The sequence below is a fragment of the Hordeum vulgare genome, chromosome 1H (assembly GCF_904849725.1).
Source record: "Hordeum vulgare subsp. vulgare chromosome 1H, MorexV3_pseudomolecules_assembly, whole genome shotgun sequence".
Classification (NCBI taxonomy): Eukaryota; Viridiplantae; Streptophyta; class Magnoliopsida; order Poales; family Poaceae; genus Hordeum; species Hordeum vulgare.
The window spans coordinates 37,645,070-37,671,989 of NC_058518.1; the positions used below are offsets into that span (position 1 = coordinate 37,645,070).

Consider the following 26,920-nt stretch of genomic DNA (forward strand, 5'->3'; position numbering starts at 1 on the left):
AGCGTCTCTAGTAGAACCCTCAAACCTTTAAATCTAAAATCAGTTTTAAGGGTTGAAAATTGGCCATTTTTGATACTTTTAAGGGTTGAAAAACAGGGGCAAAGACTAGAACCCTCAAACCCAACCCTTATAACGGAATATTCCGTTATAAGGGTTGAGTTTGAGGGTTCTAGTCTTTGCCCCAACTCCAACCCTTAAAACTGTCATTTCATATATCACACATTTCATCACATTTCATCATATCACATATCACAAATTCAATCACATTTGACATAAAACAATAATCATTCTAGTTATTATTACAACACCGAAGAAAACAATAATCATTCAAATCATTACAAGAATGTTTGAGCAAATTACAACAATTGTTCGAATCAAATAGGACATAGATAAGTAAAACAAAGATACATCATGCGCCAATGCGCCGCCCATCCAAATGCCAGTGATGCTCTACTAGATCATCCCGAAGCCGACCATGAGTGGTTCCATCCTCAATCTCACGATGTGCTTCAAGAAAAGCTTGTATGCGAGAAGGGTTTCTTTCCGGTTGCACACGGGTACCAACATTGTCATAGAAACAAGGGAGGTTTAACCCTCTCTCATCCTCTAGGATCATGTTGTGTAGAATCACACAACATTTCATGATGTTCATCAAGGTTTTTTTGTCCCAAAACCGAGCTGGACCCGAACTATGGCAAACCTCTGTCATCTATCTCGACGTCGTTGTCTTGCAGCAACTCGTCAATGTCCGAATCGTCGGATGACGACCAATCCGACGAATCCGACAACGAGTCCATCTACATACCAAGTGGCTACAATTAGTGCTAATGAAGCAAAAAATTAAAACTTAAAAAGTAAAAAAAAAACTCAAAGGGGCGGGGCGGGGACGGCCGCCCGAGGCGGGGCGGGGACGGCCGCCCGAGGCGGGGCGCAGGCGGGCAGCGTCCGGGACGGGGCGGGGACGCAGCCGGGGAGCGGAGGGGCCGCGGGGCAGCGGCGGGGCCGCGGTGGGCAGCGGCCGAGATGCGAAGGGCGGCGGGGCGCGGAGGGGCGGCAGGGCCGCGGCCGGGGCGCGGGGGCGGCGGGGCGGAGGCCGAGATGCGGAGGGCGGCGGCCGGGGCGCGGAGGGAGCGCGGGGGTGGCGGCGGCCGAGGCGATTTCCTCGCGCGCGGGGGAACCAACTGCCTCCCGCGCAAGGTGGGAAGTGGAGTGCGGGTTGGGGGCAGTTTTTCCTCCCTCCCAACCCTCACTTCTATAGGCTGGGAAAGGGTTTGAGGGTTGGACCTCTAATTTTTTTTACGGTTTAAGGGTTTAAGGGTTCTAGTCTACACCGTTTTTCCAATAAAAATTATAAAAAAAGGTTATTTTTAAGGGTTTGAGGGCTCTAGAGGTTCTAAGTGTGATCGTTGAAAGGCTTTGGAAGGGATGCTCCTCGGGTAGTTGCTCCCTTGAGGAACAGGTTCGTCTCGCACCGTCATTCGTGCACTTCAGTGAAGCTGCAGCAGTCACGGACCCACACAAGCATCAAAATAGGGTTTGCCCAAAGTTAGTGCTATCAGCGCCTGTTTGCGTACTCGAAGCATCACTCTAATGAACATGAGGCGGAAAAAAAAATCAATCGTGCAAAAAAAATAAAATCGATCGCTTGATTCCAGCTGGTCTGGTTGACGCAAAAAGAATCACTCGCTCAATTCCACTTGGCCTACTTGACCAGTTTAGAGTTGACTTGAAAAAAGACAAGAAAAGGAAAAATCTCAATATATAAAAAATAGAGAATTCAAAAATGATGCACGGATTTTAAAAAATAACTTCATAAGAAATGCATCGATTTGAATGAAAAAAGATCAACAATTTTGATGGAAAAGTTCGTCCAAAATGAAAAAAAAGTTCATCAAACATGATTGTTACTAATTTTCAAAAAGATTCATCGACTTCAAGAAAAGTTCATAAAATTTGCTGAAATACTCATCTAATTTGAATAAACCTCATGAAACTTAAAAAAAGTTCATCAAATTTGAAAAGAGGTCCATCATAATTTGGGAAGAACATGTTCATATATTTGAAGAAAAATAATACGAATTTCAAAGGCTGATCAAATCAATAAAGAAAGAGAAAAAAAAGAAAAAAAAAGAAAAAGAAAAAAGGAAAAGAAAAGAAAAGAAAAGAAGAAAGTGTAAGTAAAATAAAGAAAAAGATTCAACTTAACACTTCGGGCGTAGTGGCGTTGTGGTTGAAGAATTCTATTTGAAGTTTTCTGCGTTAAAATGTTGAGGTTTCGTACAAGAAGCGTGATCGAGCGATGCAATATGGGCCTGACCGTTAATATTTGCTTCGATTCCGGTTATGAAAACCTTTCCAAAGGTTCTCTGAACCGTTTTTCTACCTTATTTTTGTATTATTTCGTTTTTATGATTCTATTTATTTGTTCTTTTTTCTGTTTCTCTTTTACTTTTTTTCCAGGGATATTTTATCATTTTTAAAATCAGTTCTTGGTACAAAATTTTTGTTAAAAGTTGAATTTTTTTTTACTTTTCAAAAAGATGTTCTAAATTTCAAATTGTTACATTTTTGAGAAATACTCATAAATTAAAAAATTGTTTGATAAATTAAAACATTGTTAGGTATATTAAGAAAATGTTTGATATTTTCAAAACATGTTGCAACTATCAAAATTTTGTTCATTTTTTATACTAAATTCATGTTAGAAAACTGTTCTTATATTTTGAAAAAAGTTCTTGCTTTCATAAAATATTCTAAATTTTTAAAAATTGTCCTTTTTCAAACATAGTTCATAAATTTAAAAAATGTTCCGGATTTTCAAAATGTGTTCTTATTTCTGAAACCTATATTCCTTTTTTCAGTTTATTTTATTGTTTTTCTATATTTGATCTCAATATTAAATTTTTTTGTGCTTTCAAAAATTGTTTGACTTTATTAACTTGTTCAGAATTTTTTATTTTTTTTCTGATTTTCAAAATTTGTTCTCAAGATTAAAAGAATGTTCATGCTTTAGAAAATTATTCGTGCTTCAAAAGTCTTTCTTTTTTTTCTAAAATTTGTTCTCAAGATTATAACAATGTTTGTGCTTTAAAAATTGTTCGTGGTTTCAAATTTATTCTCCGTTTTAAAAAATGTACATGTTCTGAAAAGTTGATTGGGAAATTCATCATTCATTCGTTTGCAAAAAATAAATTGCGTTTTTGAAAAATAATTTTGTTCATAAAACTACTCAAATTTGTGTTTGCTTTTCAAAAAATGTTCTTAATATTATTTAGAAATTATTTCCCAACAGATTTAACTTGTAAAATAAACTGTATTAACTTTTACTACTGTTTTAGCAACAGTCAAATTTTACAACAAACAGTAAAATTTCATTTTTTTACAATTCAAAAAACACTTGGAAATAGCAGCAAGAATAGTAGAAACAGTTCAAATGATAAAAACAGCAATAAACAGTACAAACAGCCCGTACGCGTGCTAAAACAAGAGCGGAAACAGTTTAACGCGCGCGAAAGGAATCACAGCCCATTAAAGCCCGTTAGTTATCACCTCTGTGCGAAGCCCCTGCTAGTTGATGCTCAATGCGTTCAATAGGACCTCCCGAGAGCAACTAGTTTGCGAGGGCTCCCTCGGATGCCTCCGAGCGACCGCTCCCATACCTGGCCAAACGAGCCAGCCTGGCACGGCCCGCCGAGGCACGTTTAGTAATCGGGCCGTGCCGTGCCAGCCCGTGGGCTGCGCCTCCAAGCCCAGGAACGACCCGGTTACTAAACGGGCCAGCCTGTTGGCCCGATTAACACGCTGGGCCATATATTATTTTAGCCTCATGGGCTTATTTTTGGCCTATTGGGCCATATATTATTTTTGACCTATTGGGCCATATATATATATATATATATATATATATATATATATATATATATATATATATATATATATATATATTAAAAATATGTAAAAAACTAAATGGGTCGTGCCGTGCTGTGTCGGCCCGAGTGCCCAGCCTCCAGGCGCAGGCACGGTCCGTTTAAGTCGTGTCGGGTCGGACCCGTTTGACCAGGTAGTATCGCTCCCGAGCGACGTCACTTGGCACGTTCCCAGCCGCCGCCACGTGTCGTCCTCGGAGCGTTTTCTTCGGATTTTTTATTATATTATTTTTTCGCACGCATTTTCGCCTTTTTGAGTGGTTTTTTCGGATTTTTTGGTGTTTCTGTTTTTCATCGGTCTTTAGTAACTTTTGGACGAAAATAAAATTTCAAATTTTTTTCCCGAAAAAACATGTGTATTGTTTATTTTTGCGAGAGGCACGTTTTTACCTTCGCGAGAGGCATGACCGTGCCTCTCACAAAGGGAAAAAATGTGTTTTTTTATTTTTTTGCGAGAGGCACGGTTTTGCTTCCATGAAAGACACGGTTTTGCCTTCACGAGAGGCACCTCCGTGGCTTTCGGAAAGGAAAAAAACGTATTTTCTGTTATTTTGCAAGAGGCACGGTTTTGCTTCCGCGAATGGCATGATTTTGCCTTCGCGAGAGGCACGCCCGTGCCTCTCCCGAAAGGGAAAAACGATTTTTCTGTTTTTTTTTACGAGAGACACGGTTTTGCTTCCATGAAAGGCACTGTTTTGCTTTCGCAAGAGGCACGTCTGTGCCTCTCCCAAAAAGGAAAAATACGAGTTTTCTGCTCTCTTTTTTTCACGAGAGGCACGGTTTTGCTTCCGCAAGAGGCACGGTTTTGCTTCCACAAGAGGCACGGTTTTGCCTTCGCGCGAGGCACTGTTTTGCCTTCGTCTGACGCACGGTTTTTTCATGGAGGCACTGTTGTTTTCTATCGCGCGAGGCACGGTTTTTTCGTCTGGTTTTTTCTTCCAGTTTTTTCTGAAAAAAGTTCGTCAAAACCTATCAACATGGAATCTAGTTTTGAAAATCTCGACGCGAGAAAGCCAACGATGAAAACGGTTCGAGATTTGGACGCACGGTTTAGGAGATAAAACGTTTTGAAAATACGGATCTACGAAGAAAGGGAAAACACCCAGGTTGCGACAAGTGGCACGCATGTAGTGCGCCACTTGTCGCAACCTGTGAAGATGGAAGTAATCATTGGAAGGTGTACTCGCTAACTAGTGATTTCGGGCCTCCCGTTGTGGTACACACACTTCAAGAGCTCTTTTTGACTTAATAGTTAATTGTAGGGTTACTTACCTGAAATAAAAGATTCGTTTTGTCAGTAAAAAGTGAACCGCGGGTTAGTTACCTCAAACTGTAGGGTTTTTCCTCAAAAACATAAAATTATTCCTTTTCCACTTAAAAATGTTAATATTGGAGTTAGGCTGTAAGTGATTGTATATATAACTATTTATTACACAGAGAGTAGAATAAGTTGTTTTTCATCCTAGATAATTATGATCATATAAAAAAATGTTTGATATACAAATAGTTGCGTTTACATTGAATCACTACACTAAATTGGGCATAAAAAGAAGATATGAGTCTTGAGATCACAAAATTTACATTCGTATGTATAGTTAGTACTGTGGTTTTACTTCGTAATTTTATGTTACATAAAATATTTATTTTTACCACCATGTATTTTCTTACCTTCTCTTTTTTACTTTTGACTTAGGACAATTTTTTTACGGGACGTAAAAATATGGTCTAGTGATCTAATAAGATAGGGACGAAGAATAACTATTATTCATCATGGGTGTTCAATAGTTAATTCAGGTTTTATTTTTTCATTTTATCAACACTTTTTTTAATTTGACGAGTATTTTTAAGATATGTGAACACTTTTTAAAATACCTGAATATTTTTGAATTGCGTGGACATAGTAAAAAAGGTAAGTGAACATTTTGTTTACAATTAATACTTTAGAAATGTGCAACTAAGTTTTTAAATACATGAAAACTTTTCAAAATGAGTGAGATTTTTTGAAAAAATTGCATGAAGATTTTCCAAAATGCGTGATTATTTTAAATAATACGCAAGACATTTCCAAAACACGTGATTATTTTTGAATAAATAGTTTCAAATGCCTACTTCATCTATTTAAAGATAAAAGTGAAACAGAAATTACTAGAAGAATGCAGGCAAAAAAGAGAGGAAAGAACTTGCAGATCGTACTACAAGAGATTACGTGTCAGAGTACCCGGAAACTATGAAACTCTCACAAATGTCTTAACACACTATAACACGTGAACATCCATAAATTTCACGTGAAAAATATGAACATTTCGTCCCCCAAAAAAGAAAGAATGTTTGCACCTTTCCCCGTGAAAATTCGGCGAGTGACAATAACAAATGACATCTATATCTATGTAGGAGTACAAGACATGAGTGGCATGGCATATGCATTATGTCGTACCATCAGATGAGGTTTTGCAAGAGGTGCACAAGAGCATCGGTGTAGTTCTCCGCGAGCTTCGCCAGCGTCCCGGCCACCGCATCCGCCGCGCCCTCCAGCGCCTCCGCTAGCGCCTGCGCCGCCTCGTCGCTGCCGTCCCGCGTTGCCTCCATGAGCTCCACAACCGTAGACGCCACGAACTCCGCCGTGCCGGCCACCACGCTCCAGAGCGACTCGAGAAACGCCGAGACGACGGCCACCGCCACGTCCCAGACTAGGTTGAAGACGAACTTCCCCGCCGCTTCAAGCACGCCCTTGGTCGCATCGAGTGCCGCATCTGCCGCCTGCCCCGGCAGCCTGACCAGGTCCACGGCGGCGCCGACGAGGAGGGCCAGGCCCCGGAAGAGCACTAGGGCGGCGAGCTCCAGGCAGGAGCCTAGAAGCCACAGAGCTAGTCTTACGAGCACGACAAGTGCCATGCATGCGCTTACTAGTAGCACAAACGAATGTGGAGTGTGCCAAGTTTACATATGGTGGCCCTATACTACAACATGAGTGCGATTTTGGTGTTGCTTGGACTGCATGCAATTCAAGGAGAGGCGTCCACGATGGCTGTTCCGTTCCTTGTAAGGTTTTCTTTGAGAGCCTATAGCCTTTTTATGAGTTGAGGTGGTACCAACTCGTTGCTTCTAAGGTTTACTATGATTGTTGCTTAAATTTCAGTGTTTGAAATTCCATTATTATGTATACTCCATGCGGTACATCTTGCATAAGCTATCTTTAGAAGCCCCCAAATTCCATAAATATGGGTGCTCTCACGCAATGTTTATTATTTAAATAGAGTTAAAAGATTTGCTTCATTTCATTGCTTAAGAGGCAAAAGATTTGCTTCATTTCATTGATTAAGAAGAGGATTTGTTAACAATATTCAACACCTGCTTGCCGGTGGAGAAAAAACCCACTACTCTTGCAACATGATTGACCTCAAATACTTTGGCCGACAATGCTCCAACATCAAGCATCGTTATTTGCATTGGCAATAATAGTTGGGTGCAAAGAGTTGCATTCCAAAAAAATCGCGCATTTCTCTCGTTCTAGGATTCCCAGATGCGAGCATTAGAAAAGCACATCAACACTTTTCTCCAACGGTCACTCCTGTGTGTGACAGACAATCACCATTCGCTAAAAGTTTGCAAATTGACTCAATTAATCCTCCAAAGGTATGTCCTCAACGTGAATATAATATCACATCAAATATGGATTGTGAATCGGCAACAAAACATGAGGTGAGCGGTAGGCGCTGGCACCAAAGTTGTCAAAATTGTAATTCAAGTCTTAGAATATTCCGACCTTACGATCCAAACTAGCCCCTCCGATTCTATGATTTTGCTCATAAAAACTAAGTTTCTACGATCCTGATAGTTATGATTCTACGATTCACGATCTTACTAACGGAGCTTCAATCTGATTTAGAATCTCAATTATGGCAACTTCATTTGTCACTATTGCTGTTTGGTTCCCTTGCCTGTTAGCCTTGTTGGGCGAGGCTAGCCTTGCCGATGGAGGCTTGCTAAATCGGGTCGCCCGCTCGATCAAAAGAAAAGCTGAAAACCACAGGTAACGAGGCATGACCGTGCAGGAACCAAATAATTGGCTTCCTTGGTAGGCTGGACAAGGCGAGCCCTTACCAATAAACCAAACAGGCCCTAGCCAACAGTTTGGCAAACCCTGGCGATGGAGGCGATCAGTGTTAGACGATATGTCTTTGTATACATACGTGACTTGTATAACACGTATAGCCGTGCGTGTGTATTAGGGTAGGTTAGGATCTCTCTCTATCCCATTGTGTTTAAACTATAAATAAGAGTAGATTGATCTTAAACCACCCGTGATGTATATCTCTTCGGCTCATGCCGTCTATATAAACATGCACGCGTCCCTGCTAAGAGAGCATACGCTTCCAGCCTTTTTCACATGGTATAAGAGCCTACCTCTTCCCATCGACATGTCTTCTTCCTCCTCGAGCTCCACCATGGCTGCTTCCCTTGCTGCGCTAGGCCAGACCATCACCGAAAAGCTAGCTAGGGATAATTTTTGGTGTGGAAGGCACAAGTTCTTCCACATGTGCGCGCTGCTGGTCTCATGGGCTACCTTGATGGCACCATGGCTGAGCCGCCTGCCGTTTTAACCACCGAGACTGATGTTGCAGGGAAGAAGGAGCTCTCTTCGACTCCAAACCCTGCACATGTTCTCTGGTACACGCAGGATCAGCAGGTCCTCACTTTTCTCCTTGCTTCCCTGTCCCGTGATGTCCTCCTTCTGGGGCACTCCCTTGTCTCTGCAACCGGCGTCTGGACGGCGGTCCAGCAGATGTTCGCATCCCACTCCAGGGCACGCCACATCCAGCTACGGGGGCAACTCGACAACACCAAGAAGGGGGACTCACCCGTCGCCCTCTACTTCACCAAGATGAAGGGGTTTGCGGATGAGATGGCGGCAGCAGGGAAACCCATCGACGACGATGAGTTGGTCTCCTATATCCTGCAAGGACTGGACTCCGACTACAACCCGTATATTGCCGCCCTCTCTTCTCGTCCTGAGGCTGATCAGAAGATCGGTCCTACAGAACTGTTTTCTCTGCTAAACACTGCGGAGGCGCGCATCGAAGCGCAAAACGACAACAACACCAACACCTTCTCCATCAACCTCGCCTCCAAGGGGGGCTCCCGCAACAACAACGATGCCCGCTCCTCTCGCCACGGGGGTGGAAACAACCCTGGTTCTGCCTATAGTGGCGGCGGCGGGGGCTTCTTCCCCAACGCTGGTGCTCCTCCTCCTTCCGGAGGAAGGGATGAGAAGTGCTAGATCTGCAAGCACCAGGGGCATGCTGCCTGGCGTTGTTTCAAGCGCTATGACAAGAACTTAAACCCTCCTCCCAAGCGCCAAGGCGGTGGTGGTGAAAACAGCGGCGACGGTGGCACCAAATCTGCCAATACCGTCTCTGCTACCTATGGTGTCGATACCAACTGGTATCTCGACACCGGAGCTACGGATCATGTAACCGGCGAGTTGGAGAAGCTTGTTGTTCATGATCGCTACACTGGACCGGAGCAAATCCACACCGCAAGTGGTCAAGGTATGGGGATTAAACATGTTGGTCATTCGCTGCTTCCTACTCCACATAAACCCTTGCAATTAAACAACATCCTTCATGTTCCCAAGTCCAAGAATCTTCTCTCTCGTTTCCAACTCACAAAAGATAATGATGCTTATCTTGTTGTTTACCCGGAATTCTTTTCTATTCACGACCAGGAAACGCGGGGGGGGGGGGGGGGGACAATTCTTCACGGGCCGAGTAAGGATGGGTTGTACCCTCTTGCTGTTGGCCAACCGGTTGCTCATGGACGTCATATCCTTGGAGCAATCAAGCCATCCACGTCTAGGTGGCATAGACGTCTAGGCCATCCCTCCTTTCCTGTGGTGCAGCAGATTCTTCGCAATAATAGTCTTCCAGTGTCTAATAAAGTAGATCATCATCTTGTGTCTGATGCTTGTCAAATGGCTAAAAGCCATCAATTACCTTACTCTCGTTCAACTAGTGTTTCTCAAGCTCCTTTAGAGCTCATTTATTCTGATGTTTGGGGCCCTGGGCCTCTTTCAGTTGGTAGACAAAAATATTATGTCAGCTTCATCGATGATTTCAGAAAATTTAGTTGGCTTTATTTTATCAAACACAAATCAGATGTCTTCCAAAAATTTCATCTCTTTCAAGCACTTGTTGAACGTTTGTTTGCTCGCAAAATTATTGCTATGCAAACCGACTGGGGTGGCGAGTATCAAAAGTTGAATCAATTTTTTCAACGTCTTGGCATCACACACCATCTATCCTGTCCTCATGCTCACCAACAAAATGGTTCTGCCGAACGTAAGCATCACCACATTGTAGAAGTTGGTCTTTCCCTCCTTGCTCATGCATCCATGCCTCTAAAATTTTGGATGAGGCCTTCTCTACGGCGGTCTATCTTATAAATCGTGTTCCTAGTCGTGTTATTCACAAGCAAACTCCGTTAGAACGTCTTTTTGATCTCACACCAAACTACACCTTTCTTCGTATATTTGGCTGTGCTCTTTGGCCTAATTTGCGTCCTTTCAATAAACATAAACTTGAGTATCGTTCAAAACAGTGTGTTTTCATTGGCTACAGTGATATACATAAAGGATATAAATGTCTTGATGTCTCAACAGGGCGGGTCTATGTGTCTCGTGACGTTATTTTTGATGAGCACAATTTTCCCTTTGCTTCTTTACATCCCAATGCCGAAGCTCAACTCCGTGCTGAACTAGTGCTTCTTCCACCCGCTCTTCTAAATTCATCAAGTCTCCTTACACCTCCAGTAGTACAGAATGACCTCATGGCAATTTCCAATACCTATGCTCCCACCTCTGCTAACAGTGTGCAGGATTCGGCGGACGCTTCTCATGATTTTATGCACACTAACCCCCTGCAGATTTGGTGGCCGCAGAAAATCCGGTGCTGCAGGCCTCGGGATCGGTTGCCCCAGCACCTCGATCTGCTCCGGGCTCCGTGCACCAATCTGGTGCAGCTGCCGACCGGTCCCCCACGTCGACCACGCGCCAGGACTCGGTGCGTCCGTCAGGCGCCGCAGCAGCGGGTCCAGCGCTGTCCCCCGCCTCGGCCCTGGTGTGGTCTCCCCCACGTGGCGCGCCTGCAGCGGGTCTGTCACCCTTCCCCGCATCGGATCTGCCGCGGTCTCCCCCTCGTGGTGCGCCAGACCTGTCCCCTGCCTCGGGATCAGGCGGATCCTCTGGACGTGGCGAACCGATGCTGGCCGACACGGCCGATTCTTCTACGGGGCCCGCTATCTCGCCTGGCGCGTCACCCGCGCACTTCGAGATGGATTCTCCCGCGCCTGCTGTTTCATCTGGATCGCTGCCTGCCTCCGATTTGCCAGCCAACGAGGCATCTTCTGACTCTGCGCTGGCACACCGTATTCAGCAACACATGCAACAAACGCCCCCTGCGCCTCCGCCTCCTCGTGCTCATACTCGGTCCCAAAGTGGTATTCTCAAACCCAAAGTTCATACCGATGGTTGTATTCGTTGGGGCTCTTTCTGTGCTACAGGTGAACCAGAAAATCTTAAGGAGGCTACTGCTGATCCTAAGTGGAAAGCTACCATGGATGAAGAATTTGGTGCACTCTTGTCAAATAAAACATGGCATTTGGTTCCACCTCGTCAAGGCCAGAATATCATTGACTGCAAATGGGTTTATAAGGTAAAATGGCATTCTGATGGTACCATTGATAGATATAAAGCTCGTCTAGTTGCAAAAGGTTTTAAGCAACGCTATGGTATTGATTATGAGGATACTTTTAGCCCAGTTGTCAAGGCTGCAACCATTCATTTAATCCTGTCTATTGCTGTGTCTCATAATTCGTCTATGCGACAACTCGATGTTAAGAACGCGTTCTTACACGGTGTTCTGGAAGTGGATGTTTTTATGAGACAACCACCTGGGTATAAAAGTCCACAATCACCTACTTTTGTTTGCAAACTTGACAAAGCACTCTATGGCCTAAAACAAGCACCTCGAGCATGGTATTCTCGTTTGTCTTCCAAACTTCAGTCACTTAGATTTCATCCTTCATAGACGGATACCTCCTTATTTTTCTATTCCAGACATGGAGTCACAATTTTCATGCTTATCTATGTTGATGATATCATTGTTACTAGCTCCTCTGCTCAAGCGGTTGATGCTCTCTTAAAAGATCTTTGCATGGACTTTGCACTCAAGGATCTTGGTGCCCTACACTACTTCCTTGGTATTGAGGTAAACCCTACTCGAGATGGTATTATTCTGTCACAAGGCAAGTATTTGGTTGATTTACTTACACGTGTAAGCATGAAAGGCTGCAAACCTCTTCCAACTCCTCTACCATCAATGGAAAAAATCATCTCTTTATGATGGTGAGCCTCTTTGTGATGAGGACTCTACAAAATACAGAAGTATTGTTGGTGCCTTGCAATATGTAACCTTAACTCGTCCTGACATCTCTTTTTCGGTCAACAAAGTTTGCCAGTTTTTACATGCTCCTACAACTGTTCATTGGTCCCTGGTTAAGCCCATTCTTCGTTATTTACAAGGAACTATGAATCATGGTCTTCGTATCAGTAAGTCAGACTCTATGTAGTGCCTTTTCCGATGCAGATTGGGCTGGTTGTCCTGATGATCGCCGCTCCACAGAAGGTTTTGCAGTTTTTCTTGGCAGTAATCTTATTTCTTGGATTGCTCGCAAACAACCCACTGTATCTCGCTCCAGTACAGAAGCTGAATATAAAGCACTGGCCAATGCAACTGCTGAAGTTATTTGGGTACAAACCCTGTTGACAGAACTAGGTGTGCCTCATCCTCGAGCAGCATCTCTTTGGTGTGATAATTTGGGTGCTACTTACTTGTCTGCCAATCCTATATTTCATGCGCGAACCAAGCATATTGAGGTTGATTATCACTTTGTTCGGGAAAGGGTTGCCAACAAGTTGTTGAATATTAGGTTTATTCCTACGGGTGATCAAGTGGCAGATGGGTTCACTAAACCTTTAACAGCTCGGCAACTGGATGTTTTTCGTCGCAATCTCAACTTAGGCAGTTGTGATTGAGGGGGGATGTTAGACGATATGTCTTTGTATACATACGTGACTTGTATAACACGTATAGACGTGCGTGTGTATTAGGGTAGGTTAGGATCTCTCTCTATCCCATTGTGTTTAAACTATAAATAAGAGTAGATTGATCTTAAACCACCCTTGATGTATATCTCTTCGGCTCATGCCGCCTATATAAACATGCACGCGTCCCTGCTAAGAGTATACGCCTCCAGCCTTTTCCGCAATCAGCAGTCCAAATTTTATTTTTCAAAGGTTAGCCATGTAAAATAATAATAATTTTGTGGACGACCAGCTGTTCCAAACTGCTGGTTTCAGATAGTTGGGGGTGAGGCCCTCAAACTGAACCATGTACACAAATTTCAATGGGTAGGCGCCTTTTTTTAGTGCGAGGCAATGAGCTTCCAAAGTATGGCATCCGAGACTTCATTATTTGGATGTACCTGATTAAGAAGATCCCAAAGGGAAAAAGAATTACATGATGTGCTTCACATTCAAACCCGCTGATATGTCATCCTTGTTGGCCCATTCATCGGCCATAAGTGCCTCGATGATGGTTCCGTTATTAAGCTTAGACTACGTATAAAGTTGAGTGAGCTATTCCTGTATCAAAATTTTGTCAACTTCGCGTCTCTAATTATGATGGTAGTGCACTTGGGGATGTATCTACAGGAGCCGGAGACAGGCTGCAGCACATCATTGTGGGATGTCTTTACCCGCGTCGTTTGGCATGATATCCTAGATTGATGTTGCCCTCCATTGCATGACCACTTGCCGAGTCCTTACTACATGGTCGGCCCAGTGGCATGGACACTATAGCGCCACCGCAACGCGGTCATCTTCGGCAAGATCGCCTCCTCGACCTTTGCCGTGGTCACCGCTATCAAGGACGATGTCACATCCCTGACCCCTTAAGCAAGTTAGCTTGTGCTCATGTTTTTCTTTGCATTTGCATCTAAGAATTTTTCCAACAAGAACAAGAAAGTGGTAAAGGAAAAACTCAAAACCCTAGCCACTACTTTAAATAAAGGAAATCTCAAACTAGTTAAAATCAATGAACCCAAAATGGCCTTAAGAAAAGTTCAAACTTTCTGATAAATCATGAAAGTAAATGAGCAATGAAGAATACCATTTTCTTGACACTTTAAGTATTTTAAATAAATGCAAAAAGCTACTGGTTTCAAGTTTTAAATTTGAAATCAGAAACTTTAAATTTTCAAAAATGTTGAAAACTCTGGAAATGGTTGGAAATATTCCAACAACTATTCTAGGGTGCTTAACATAGTTTTTACAATTTATTTGGGAACTGAAATAAATAGTAAATCAATGTCAGAAATTAAAACAGAAAGAAAATGGGAAAGAAGTTACCTGTCGCCTAGCCGGCCCGGCCCAGCTGCCCCTGTCGTCTTCCTCCTCGCCAGTAGGAGCAGGAGGTGGCCGCCGCGTCGCCGCACGCCTCCACGCAGCTCCCTGGCTGCATGGCCGCCGTTTCGCGCTGGCAAGCACGGGGATAAGCTCCCTGTGGCCGACCCTATCCATTCCCAGCGCCAGATCCCCCCTCCTCTCGGATCTCTCCTCCCTCCTTCTCCCGCCATTGGAGCCCGAGCAAAGCTCGAGCTGCCCGTGCCCCTAGCCATAGGATCCTCTTGCTGAGCACGCCGTTAGCTCCGCCTCGTCGATCTGGTCCTCCCGGCAGAAGCCGAAGCCACCCCGAGCCCTGCAACGCCCACGGCACCGTCGTCTTCAACCTTCGGCCGCCGGCGAGCTCTGCTCGATTCATCGCCTTCAGCCCGTCCCCGAGCAAACTAACGCCACCACTCCACTCCCCGTGAGCATACGGTCATTTCCCCTAAGATCTCCCCGTCGATCCCCTCCTCTAGGCTTAGTTCCATCGGAGCCCGTCGAGGACCGCCGCTGCAGCTCGTCGCCGGCAGCCCTCCGGTGACGGGTTGGTCAGTCTGAGGCCACCAACAGCCTCAGGACATCATGTAGATGCGTTCAGTGCCCAGCCCCGTGCGTTTTGCCCCTGTATTCGATGGCTTCGATGATGGCCGAACATGGTCGCCGCCAAGCTCGTCGCCAGCGTTGATCCCGGCCACCCCAGCCCCTGGGGCTTGTCCCATCGTGCGCGCCATCGAGTGGCCGTTCCTCTGGTGCTCTCCGCGCCGAGTTTGGCCCTCTGTGCGCCATTTCCGAGCCCCCCCCCCCGACGTTCTGGTGCTCGCCGGAGGCTCCCCGCCGGCGAGGACGACCTCGCCGCCTGTGGATCTCGGCTGGCCTGAGCCACTGACTGGTGGGGCCAGCCTCTGGCAAGATTAGAGATAATAAAAATAAATCAGTTAAATTAATAAGACACTGACATGTGGGTCCAGTGAGTTTAATTAACTAAATAAGATTAATCCTAATCTAAAATTGACCAGAGACACTGACTAGTGGATCCCACTGGTCAGGTTTGACTTTCAACGGCCAGATGGACCTGCTGATGCCATGCTGATGCAGTAAAAGTATTTTCCAGTATAAAAATAATTCCAGAAATGTTTAAAACTTCAAAAATTCATAGAAATTAATCTGTAACTCCAATGAAAATAATTTATATATGAAAAAGTATCAGAAAAATTCAAGGAATTTGAATATGCTATTTTCTTTCATGTTTGAAAAAGTTACATAACCCAAACATGTAGATTAATGAATAAGTCAATTCTTATAATTAGTTTATAAATGGAATTTGGAAAATATTCAAATTTCATTATGTTTGACATGATCAAACACTCCTCTAACAACAAACCAGCAACTTAACATGACATCCCATGCATGTTAACATCAAGTTGATCTGAGCATCAGGTCGAATCAATTAAATCGGTATCTGAGAATACCTCGTTCGAAGTGATATTTGAATTTGATTCAAATCAACTTCGAACCTAATACATGTTGACTATATTAGTTTATCACCTTGCATTCTCATGCCATGTTCATGCATCATCTTGTTTGCATAATGATTGTTATTGATTGTTGCCATTCATTTCGGTAGGCTTCGCTCCCCCGGATTTCACCGAATATCCGTCTGACGGATATTGTCCCTCCTCTGAGCAACAAGGTAAGCAACCATTTTGATCATCCCGATAAATCCTATATTCTTGCTCCTGCACTTATTTATTGCATTAGGATCAAATGCTTCAACTGCTTTTGCCACGTTAGTTGAACCCACTTCCTTTGCATGACCTATTCTTGTCACAGTAAATAGCCGAACCTTGCAACCTAGCATACCTGGTAGTTGCTTGAGCTATGTTGTGCCTTATCCTGCTATGCATGTTATGCTTAGGGTTGTGTATGGTTTGTCATCTGGGAGATGAACAGAATTGTGAGAATGTGTTCGGTAAGCAAAGGATGTGTGTTGAACCTGATTTTGTAAAGGTACCGATGAAAGGCTGTGTAGGAGTACATGGCGGGTTGTTTCATTGGAACCGTCCTTAGGAACTGAGTTCCGTGTATGTAGTCCAAGACTAGATACTACCACACGTTGGGATACTTAATTGACCCTCTCGACTTATTAATCGCTTAGTACTCGGTCCAGGAGTTGCAAGTAGTTTCTGGTGTTTATAGTAATACTGGAGGCCGTGCATGGTGCTGACCTGAGAGGTGGGCCGTGATGCGGTAGGCAGTGGCACAGTGTACCAAGTGGCACCCGAATGGTGGGCTTGGGAACCCTGCGCACATCGTTTGGGCCCGTGGCGGAAACCTCGGCCGGACTTCCGTACGGGTTACTCTCAGATAGGTGATAAACCTGGACTAGGTACTAATGTGGTTAACGGTCGTGGCCGACTCCCTCACTAGGCTTCCGCTTGAAGGTTGCCGAGGTGCATGACGTGCACATGGCGATAAGTGGCGAGAGCGTGTGTGACGAAGTACCCCCCTGCAGGGTTATGATCTATTCGAATAGCCGCGTCCGCGGATATGGACTACTTGGAGACATATGTTGTTCATAGATAACTTCAATGGCTACTCATAAAATTGTCAAGATAAGCGTGAGTGTCGTGGACGGCAATTCCGTATGGAGACGGAATGATTCCACGATAGTGTATTGTTGTGGTGTTAGTGGACTCGTGTGCGAGAAATCAAGTTGTCAAAATTATTTAAAAATGCAAGTTGTTTAGCCACGAGTCAGATGCTCGCTTTCCGTATGAAACCCCCACAATACTCTTTTGATACCTTGCATGAGTAGTTAGATATCCTAAAGTCTTGCTGAGTACCTTCGTACTCATGTTTGCTTAATAAATGTTGTAGAGGTTGCTAATGACCCTAATGGAGGGTTCTTCGTAGACATCGACGACGACGAGTAGCTGGTGTCCCAGCTACGATCTGACCCTACGTTGGATCTGTAGTATAGTCAGGCCATGTGCCTTCTAGTTGCCCTGTCTGTACTCAGACAGTTTAAACTCTTCCGCTGGCTTGTAACTGAATGATTGCTATTATGGGTCGTGAGACCCTTAATGTGTAATATTTATGTGTGTGGCTCTTCTGAGCCTCCTAAATAAAGCTTGTATGTTTATGGTTATGTTGTGATGCCATCGATGTATCTATACATATCGGTATGCCATGCGTACGTATGTCGTACCTGATATGTATGGGGTTCGATTACCTAGTCGTGAACTTTAGTAGCACTCCTTACAAGGAAATGCCCCTTTGTGATCCAACGAGCCTTGGTAGTTCGCTACTGCTCCGGACACATTGGTTGACCGGCATGTGTCCTTCTTAGCTGCTGTGTTTGTCCCCTTTGGGGAAATGTCACGCGATGTAATGGAGTCCTTGTAGCTTGCTACGACTCGTCTACACTCGCTGGTGACCGACACCTGCTTTGTTGGGTTATGTATGCCTGTCCTTGTGCGGTACCGCCTCTTTGGTTTGTGACTAGACTTGTCGATCCGGGTTCTTTGAAATTGGAATGCTAGCGACACTATTGCATACGTGAGTCAAAAGACGCAAACGGTCCCGGCTAAGGTAAGGCTGCAGCCGTGGAGTTAACCGTGCGTGAGACCGCAAAGAGATGCGATGTGTTACAGGCTGGATTCCTATGACTTAGGATCGGGGTCCCGACAGCGTTGGTATCAGAGCCTGACTGACTGTAAGATTACTAAGCCAAACTGGTCGAAGTTGAGTCTAGAATTGCTCTAGTTATATATAAGGGAATTGTTTGTGGAAGGGAACGTAAGAATCTTGTTCTCTTCTCAAGTTATTCTATTATGGTCATCCTCGTCTTTTCTGCGGGAATTAAGGACTAGGCTACTCATCTTCTTCTAGGCTCGTGTTTCTGATAGGTAGATTATAGGACTACGGGTCAAGAGATATTGGGTTTCTTTCTTTCCTAAGAAAAAGGAAGTAAGTTTGATGACCAGAGAGTGGAACTTGATAGTTGAGTGGTTACGCTATTCCATTTTGGGTTGTCTCAAAATTTGTTTTTGAGCATTTACAGCCGTTATGCTGCCCAATTTTGCATTCAGAGCTCTAATGCTTTTGCATTACTCTCTATTTACAGATGCTTGGCCGTCCTTCTTGTCAGGTGGTACGTCTGACCAGGTGCATTGATGTGCCGGGTCATACGGCCATGCTGGTCAGGGTGATGTCAGTGTGCGGTTACCGCTGGTACCCCGAGTACACAGTGGAGGAACAGTACCGAGACTTCAACCAGAGCCAGTACATCTGCACTGTTAGGGTATTTCCAGACTACCCTAGAGCTGAGGAGCCAATCCATTGGTCCTATGGGTTGGGAGTCACTGTTGACATGGCAGTACAAGATGCTGCCTATTCAATGCTGACCATTATGAGAGCGAGACATGCACTGCTGCAGAATTCAGAGTTCTGCTATGTTCCGGCCTCTCAGCCTGGTGAAGAGGGATACCTCAGTGGAGTCTATTTTGATTCTTCTATGGAGGATCCACTTCTGCAGTCCACTGTTGAGATGCTAGAGAACAGAGACAGGGATGTTCGTGCTCTCCGCATGGAGCTTTATGCTACCCGTGCCCGTCTGTGGACGGCTTTGACGCAGCTGGCACCGGTAGTCCAGACAGGGTATGGAGAGATGGCGATGTTGAACCCTGTTAGGACCCATCTTCGGCTAACGTTGACTGGCCAGCTATAGGAGGAGTCACACCTCTTCGGGCACCCCTCTTACCACCAGTCAGGGGACCAAGGCCACATCCGTGTCCTTATGGATCCCAGGGATCTCAGGCTAGAGTGTTTCCTGATCTGCAGGTTGAGCTTCCAGGTTATGGAGGTAATCTCTATGAGATGTTCTATGCGGATGCCTGAGCTGTGAGCGGAAGGATAGTATGGTAGTAGCCGTACGTTCACAGTCCTGCGTGACTTGTGAAGTATGCCTGTGATGTGAAATGAATTCCGGAGGCCTAGATAAATAATGTATAGGAAGCTTGTAAGCCTCTGATGAGTAGTTTCATAATTTTAGTAGTTTGCTCTTCGGTTAAGGTTGTACTGAACTACGTAAGGGTGTGTATGAACCATGGTGTATATATAGCAGTTGCTTGTTACCATGTTGTTCGGATATTCATTTCCGCATTCCGTGTGTTCAGTACATTCTTAATCCATAGCTAGTATTGATATGATATTGGTCTAAGCTGTGAGTTTGTTTGTCAGGATGGTGTTCACCAGGTTGAACCGTGCCCCTGGTCATGAGCAAGGCGAGGGTAGTCAAGCGTCGCAGGAAGACCTGCCTCACCCGCCCTCTCTGGCGGAAGTGATGCTTGAGGCAGAGAGAAATAAAAGGGAGACCAACCGACTGTTAGAGCGTATTGAGCAGAATACGGCTCGTCAGCCTAGGAATGCTGCAGTGTCCCTCAACGACTTTGTGAAGTTGAATCCTCCAAAGTTTCATCATTCCGTCGATCCCCTCGACGCTGATGACTGGCCGTGCAACATCTCACGCAAGATTCGCTCTGCGAATGTGTCTGAGGCCGACAAGGTAACCTTTGCGGCGTATTTCCTGGAAGGACCCACCAATCTATGGTGGGAGAACTTTGAAGCTATGCGTCCCGCTGAACCAGTAGCCACATGGGCAGACTTCAGTGTAGCTTTTCGTCTTCACCATATTCCAGAGGGCCTGATGGACAGAAAGAGAGAGAGGAGTTATGTGCCTTCACTCAGGGCAAGTTGTCTGTGGATGCCTATAGCCGCGAGTTCGGTAACCTCGCCCGCTATGCAACAGAGGAGGTGTCTACTGACGCCAAGAAGCAAGCAAGGTTCCGTAAGGGTCTGAGCCCTGAGCTTCGTCGTGATCTGCGCCTCCATGAGTGTGCAAGCTTTCAAGCCCTGGTCAACAAAGCGATCAGTGCCGAGACTGGTCATGCTGACTTCGAAGCCACAAGGAAGCACTCCCGTGACTTTGGCTCTTCTTCTGGTTCCGCGTTTCCCAAACGCAGGTTGTGGGTTCCGAACAGTTCTCTGCCGCCAAGATACACTCCGAGGCCATCCTACGTGGCGCCTCAGACGAATCAGGCCAACCCTCCAGCAAAAGCTTATGGTGGTCCAGCTAGCAATGCTGCACCACGTGCCAACCAAGTGATATGCTACAAGTGTGGAGAACCAGGGCACTATTCCCGTGAGTGTCCTCAGAATGTGGGTGCCAAGCAACCCGGAAAGTCCGTCGGGCAAGCCAAGTCGGGCAAAGCTTACTATGTGAAGCCAACTCCTGCACGTGGCCGTGTGAACTATGTGTCAGCAGAAGAAGCTGCAGAGGATCCCGACGTCATGCTGGGTACGCTTCTTGTTAATCATCATCCAGCGTACGTTCTCTTTGACACTGGGTCTTCTCATTCCTTCATTTCAGAAAGTTATGCACAGTTGCATAACATGTCTTTTTGTGATATGCCAATCCCATTGGTTGTCCAAACTCCTGGTAGTAAATGGCAAACCTCTAGGATAACCTATGACAATGAAATTCTAGTAGACAGGCTAGTTTTCCTAGCCTCATTGATAGCATTGAAATCTTCAGATATTAATATCATCTTGGCCATGGACTAGATGTCAGCTCACTATGCCAAGATTGATACCCATTCTAGAAATGTCCAGCTTACCCATCCTTCGGGTGAGATAGTAAATGTCTCTACTCGAGTTGCCAAATGCCAACTCTATTCCCTAAATGCCAACCCTCTTCCGGAACTTGAAGACATTCCGGTAGTCCGTGACTTCCCGGATGTTTTTCCAGAGGAACTGCCAGGAATTCCACCTCACAGAGATGTGGAGTTTGTGATAGATCTTGTTCCGGGAACTGTCCCAATAGCCAGAAGACCATATAAGATGGCACCCCTGGAGCTAGCCGAACTTAAGAAGCAATTAGATGAGGCCTTGAACAAAGGTTTCATTTGTCCTAGCTCTTCTCCTTGGGCTTGCCCCGTCCTCTTCGTCAAGAAGAAAGACGGAACGGATTGGATGGTTGTAGATTACCGACCAGTTAATCTGGTCACTATAAAGAACAAGTATCCGCTCCCTAGGATCAACGATCTGTACGATCAGCTCGCTGGATCCTCAGTCTTCTCCAAAATGGATTTGAGGTTGGGATACCATCAAATCAAGATCAAGAACGGGGACATTCCAAAAACGGCTTTTGTTACTCGTTATGGCCAATACGAGCACACCGTCATGTCCTTCGGTTTAACCAATGCCCCAGCCACCTTCTCTCGTCTGATGAATTCAATCTTCATGGAGTATTTGGATAAATTCATCATGGTATACCTCGATGATATTCTCATCTACTCGAAGAACGAACAAGAACATGCCGAGCATCTAAGGCTGGTATTGATGAAACTTCGAGAGCATCGCCTTTATGCCAAGTTTTCAAAATGTGAATTCTGGTTACCAGAAGTGACCTATCTAGGACACGTAATCTCTGGTAAGGGTATTGTTGTCAATCCCGAGAGAGTTCAAGCTGTCCTTGATTGGACTCAACCTGAATCGGTTAAGCAAGTTAGGAGTTTTCTTGGTCTAGCGAGCTATTGTCGCTGCTTTGTCGAGAATTTCTCCAAAGTTGCAAAGCCTCTAACTGAACTCCTCAAGAAGGATAAAAAGTTCGAGTGGACACCACAGTGTGAGCATAGTTTTCAGGAACTGAAAAGACGCCTGACTTCCGCACCTGTGTTGCTACCACCAGATTTTTCTAAGGACTTTGTTATCTATTGCGACGCCTCGCGACAAGGATTAGGTTGCATTCTCATGCAAGATCGTCATGTGATCGCATACGCATCTCGACAGTTGCGTCCACATGAGGATAATTATCCCACACATGACCTTGAGCTTGCAGCTGTGGTTCATGCATTAAAAACCTGACGACATTACCTTCTGGGTAATCGTTGCGAAATATTCACTCATCACCAAAGTCTGGAATATATCTTCACCCAGCTGGATTTGAATCTCAGGCAAAGACGGTGGGTTGAGTTGATCTCGGATTACGACTTAGGGATAACTTACACCCCGGGGAAGGCCAGTGTTATGGCCGATGCGCTAAGTCGTAAATCTTATTGTAACAATTTGATGCTACAACAAGGTCAACCACATCTCTATGAGGACTTTCGGAAGTTGAATCTCCATATTGTTCCTCAAGGATTCCTTTCTACCCTAGTGGCGAAGCCTACTCTTAGGGATCAAATCATAGCCGTGCAGGCCTATGATAAGGGTATATCCCGGATCAAGGAGAATATTGCTAGCGGCAACGCTAGGGATTTCTCCATCAATGAGAAAGGTGTGGTGTTCTTTCAGAACCGTTTAGTGGTTCCCAAGAGCAAACGTCTGCGGCAATTGATCCTTAAGGAGGCTCATGATTCTCCTCTCACCATTCATCCCGGTAGTACTAAGATGTATCAGGACCTACGCCAGAGGTTCTGGTGGACTAGGATGAAGAGAGAAATTGTTGAGTTCGTTGCTAACTGCGACGTTTGTCGTCGAGTTAAGGCAGAACATCAAAGGCCTGCTAGCACCCTTCAACCTCTAGCTATTCCTGAATGGAAATGGGATAAAGTTAGTATGGATTTCATTACCGGATTTCCCAAGACCAAGAAAGGAAATAATGCTATCTTTGTGGTCATTGACCGTCTTTCCAAAGTGGCTCATTTTCTTCCCGTTCGTGAGAGTATAATAGCTAGCCAGCTAGCAGAGTTATATATCTCCCGAATAGTGTCTCTTCATGGTGTTCCCCTGGAGATTAACTCGGACCGTGGAAGTATCTTTACTTCTCGCTTCTGGGAAAGTTTTCATAATGCCATGGGGACTCACTTATCTTTTAGCACTGCTTTCCATCCCCAATCAAGTGGTCAAGTGGAAAGAGTGAATCAAATCCTAGAAGATATGCTCCGAGCTTGTGTTATATCGTTCGGTATGAATTGGGAGAAGTGCCTTCCATTCGTCGAATTCGCTTATAACAATAGTTACCAATCAAGCTTGGGCAAAGCTCCTTTTGAAGTTATCTATGGACGAAGATGTCGAACACCTCTTAATTGGTCAGAAACCGGAGAGAGACAACTCTTTGGCCCGGATATGATCCAGGATGCAGAAGAGCAGGTTCGCATTATTCGTGAAAAGTTGAAAACAGCCCAGTCTCGTCAAAAGAGCCAATATGATCGTCATCATAAGGCTGTGACCTTTGAAGTTGACGAGAAGGCTTACCTTCGGGTTACACATTTGAAGGGTACCCATCGATTCGGTATCAAGGGCAAATTGGCTCCTCGTTACATTGGTCCTTTTCGCATTCTTGCCAAACGAGGAGAAGTTGCCTACCAGTTGGAACTCCCTCCGCATCTTTCCAAGGTTCATGATGTCTTCCACGTCTCGCAACTCAGGCGTTGCTTTTCGGATCCTATCCGTGAAGTGGACCACGAGACGCTTGATCTCCAAGATAACCATTCATACCAAGAATACCCCGTGCGTATTCTTGATCAAGATGAGCGTACCACTCGACGTCGAAACCTCAAGTTTCTTAAAGTTCAATGGTCAAATCATTCTGAAAAGGAGGCAACTTGGGAAAGAGAGGATCGTCTCCGACTTAAGTATCCTGCGTTATTTCCGACGACTTCTAAATCTCGGGACGAGATTCTTTTGAGTGGGGGTGAGTTGTCACATCCCTGACCCCTTAAGCAAGTTAGCTTGTGCTCATGTTTTTCTTTGCATTTGCATCTAAGAATTTTTTCCAACAAGAACAAGAAAGTGGTAAAGGAAAAACTCAAAACCCTAGCCACTACTTTAAATAAAGGAAATCTCAAACTAGTTAAAATCAATGAACCCAAAATGGCCTCAAGAAAAGTTCAAACTTTCTGATAAATCATGAAAGTAAATGAGCAATGAAGAATACCATTTTCTTGACACTTTAAGTATTTTAAATAAATGCAAAAAGCTACTGGTTTCAAGTTTTAAATTTGAAATCAGAAACTTTAAATTTTCAAAAATGTTGAAAACTCTCGAAATGGTTGGAAATATTCCAACAATTATTCTAGGGTGCTTAACATATTTTTACAATTTATTTGGGAACTGAAATAAATAGTAAATCAATGTCAGAAATTAAAACAGAAATAAAACAGAAAGAAAATGGGAAAGAAGTTACCTGTCGCCTAGCCGGCCCGGCCCAGCTGCCCGTGTCGTCTTCCTCCTCGCTAGTAGGAGCAGGAGGTGGCCGCCGCGTCGCCGCGCGCCTCCACGCAGCTCCCTGGCTGCCTGGCTGCCTGGCCGCCGTTTCGCGCTGGCAAGCACGGGGATAAGCTCCGCGTGGCCGACCCTATCCATTCCCAGCGCCAGATCCCCCCTCCTCTCGGATCTCTCCTCCCTCCTTCTGCCGCCATTGGAGCCCGAGCAAAGCTCGAGCTGCCCATGCCCCTAGCCATAGGATCCTCTTGCTGAGCACGCCGTTAGCTCCGCCTCGTCGATCTGGTCCTCCCGGCAGAAGCCGAAGCCACCCCGAGCCCTGCAACGCCCACGGCACCGTCGTCTTCAACCTTCGGCCGCCGGCGAGCTCTGCTCGATTCATCGCCTTCAGCCCGTCCCCGAGCAAACTAACGCCACCACTCCACTCCCCGTGAGCATACGGTCATTTCCCCTAAGATCTCCCCGTCGATCCCCTCCTCTAGGCTTAGTTCCATCGGAGCCCGTCGAGGACCGCCGCTGCAGCTCGTCGCCGGCAGCCCTCCGGTGACGGGTTGGTCAGTCTGAGGCCACCAACAGCCTCAGGACATCATGTAGATGCGTTCAGTGCCCAGCCCCGTGCGTTTTGCCCCTGTATTCGATGGCTTCGATGATGGCCGAACATGGTCGCCGCCAAGCTCGTCGCCAGCGTTGATCCCGGCCACCCCAGCCCCTGGGGCTTGTCCCATCGTGCGCGCCATCGAGTGGCCGTTCCTCTGGTGCTCTCCGCGCCGAGTTTGGCCCTCTGTGCGCCATTTCCGAGCCCCCCCCCCCCGATGTTCTGGTGCTCGCCGAAGGCTCCCCGCCGGCGAGGACGACCTCGCCGCCTGTGGATCTCGGCTGGCCTGAGCCACTGACTGGTGGGGCCAGCCTCTGGCAAGATTAGAGATAATAAAAATAAATCAGTTAAATTAATAAGACACTGACATGTGGGTCCAGTGAGTTTAATTAACTAAATAGTTTGACTTTCAACGGCCAGATGGACCTGTTGATGTCATGCTGATGCAGTAAAAGTATTTTCCAGTATAAAAATAATTCAAAAAATGTTTAAAACTTTCAAAAATTCATAGAAATTAATCTGTAACTCCAATGAAAATAATTTATATATGAAAAAGTATCAGAAAAATTCAAGGAATCTGAATATGCTATTTTCTTTCATGTTTGAAAAAGTTATAGAACCCAAACATGTAGATTAATGAATAAGTCAATTCTTATAATAAGTTTATAAATGGAATTTGGAAAATATTCAAATTTCATTATGTTTGACATGATCAAACATTGCTCTAACAACAAACCAGCAACATAACATGACATCCCATGCATGTTAATATCAAGTTGATCTGAGCATCAGGTCGAATCAATTAAATCGGTATCTGAGAATACCTCGTTCGAAGTGATATTTGAATTTGATTCAAATCAACTTCAATCCTAATACATGTTGACTATATTAGTTTATCACCTTGCATTCTCATGCCATGTTCATGCATCATCTTGTTTGCATAATGATTGTTATTGATTGTTGCCATTCATTTCGGTAGGCTCTGCTCCCCCGGATTCCACCGAATATCCGTCTGACGGATATTGTCCCTCCTCTGAGCAACAAGGCAAGCAACCATTTTGATCATCCCGATAAATCCTATATTCTTGCTCCTGCACTTATTTATTGCATTAGGATCAAATGCTTCAACTGCTTTTGCCACGTTAGTTGAACCCACTTCCTTTGCATGACCTATTCTTGTCACGGTAAATAGACGAACCTTGCAACCTAGCATACCTGGTAGTTTCTTGAGCTATGTTGTGCCTTATCCTGCTATGCATGCTATGCGTATGGTTGTGTATGGTCTGTCATCTGGGAGATGAACAGAATTGTGAGAATGTGTTCGGTAAGCAAAGGATGTGTGTTGAACCTGATTTTGTAAAGGTACCGGTGAAAGGCTGTGTAAGAGTACATGGCGGGTTGTTTCATTGGAACCGTCCTTAGGAACTGAGTTCCGTGTATGTAGTCCAAGACTAGATACTACCACACGTTGAGATACTTAATTGACCCTCTCGACTTATTAATCGCTTAGTACTCGGTCCAGGAGTTGCAAGTAGTTTCTAGTGTTTATAGTAATGCTGGAGGCCGTGCATGGTGCTGACCTGAGAGGTGGGCCGTGATGCGGTAGGCAGTGGCACGGTGTACCAAGTGGCACCCGGATGGTGGGCTTGGTAACCCTGCGCACATCGTTTG

At 45.2% G+C, this 26,920-nt stretch overlaps 1 protein-coding gene across 2 annotated transcripts; it reads right to left on the minus strand.

Annotated features, from left to right (window-relative positions):
- Positions 1–227: 227 nt before the first annotated feature.
- Positions 228–6,875, minus strand: LOC123406167. Of its 2 annotated transcripts, none has more exons than XM_045099647.1 (2): positions 6,361–6,873; positions 228–797 (listed from the first exon to the last, which is right to left on the minus strand). In XM_045099647.1, exon 1 carries the CDS (start codon positions 6,816–6,818, stop codon positions 6,363–6,365), a length of 456 nt encoding a protein of 151 aa, XP_044955582.1. In that variant the 5' UTR covers positions 6,819–6,873; the 3' UTR covers positions 228–797; positions 6,361–6,362. The 2 variants fall into 2 exon arrangements, with proteins under 2 accessions (XP_044955582.1, XP_044955586.1); XM_045099651.1 differs by lacking the exon at positions 228–797 and adding an exon at positions 5,017–5,198 and having other exon boundaries at positions 6,361–6,875.
- Between the last annotated feature and the right edge of the window lie 20,045 nt (positions 6,876–26,920).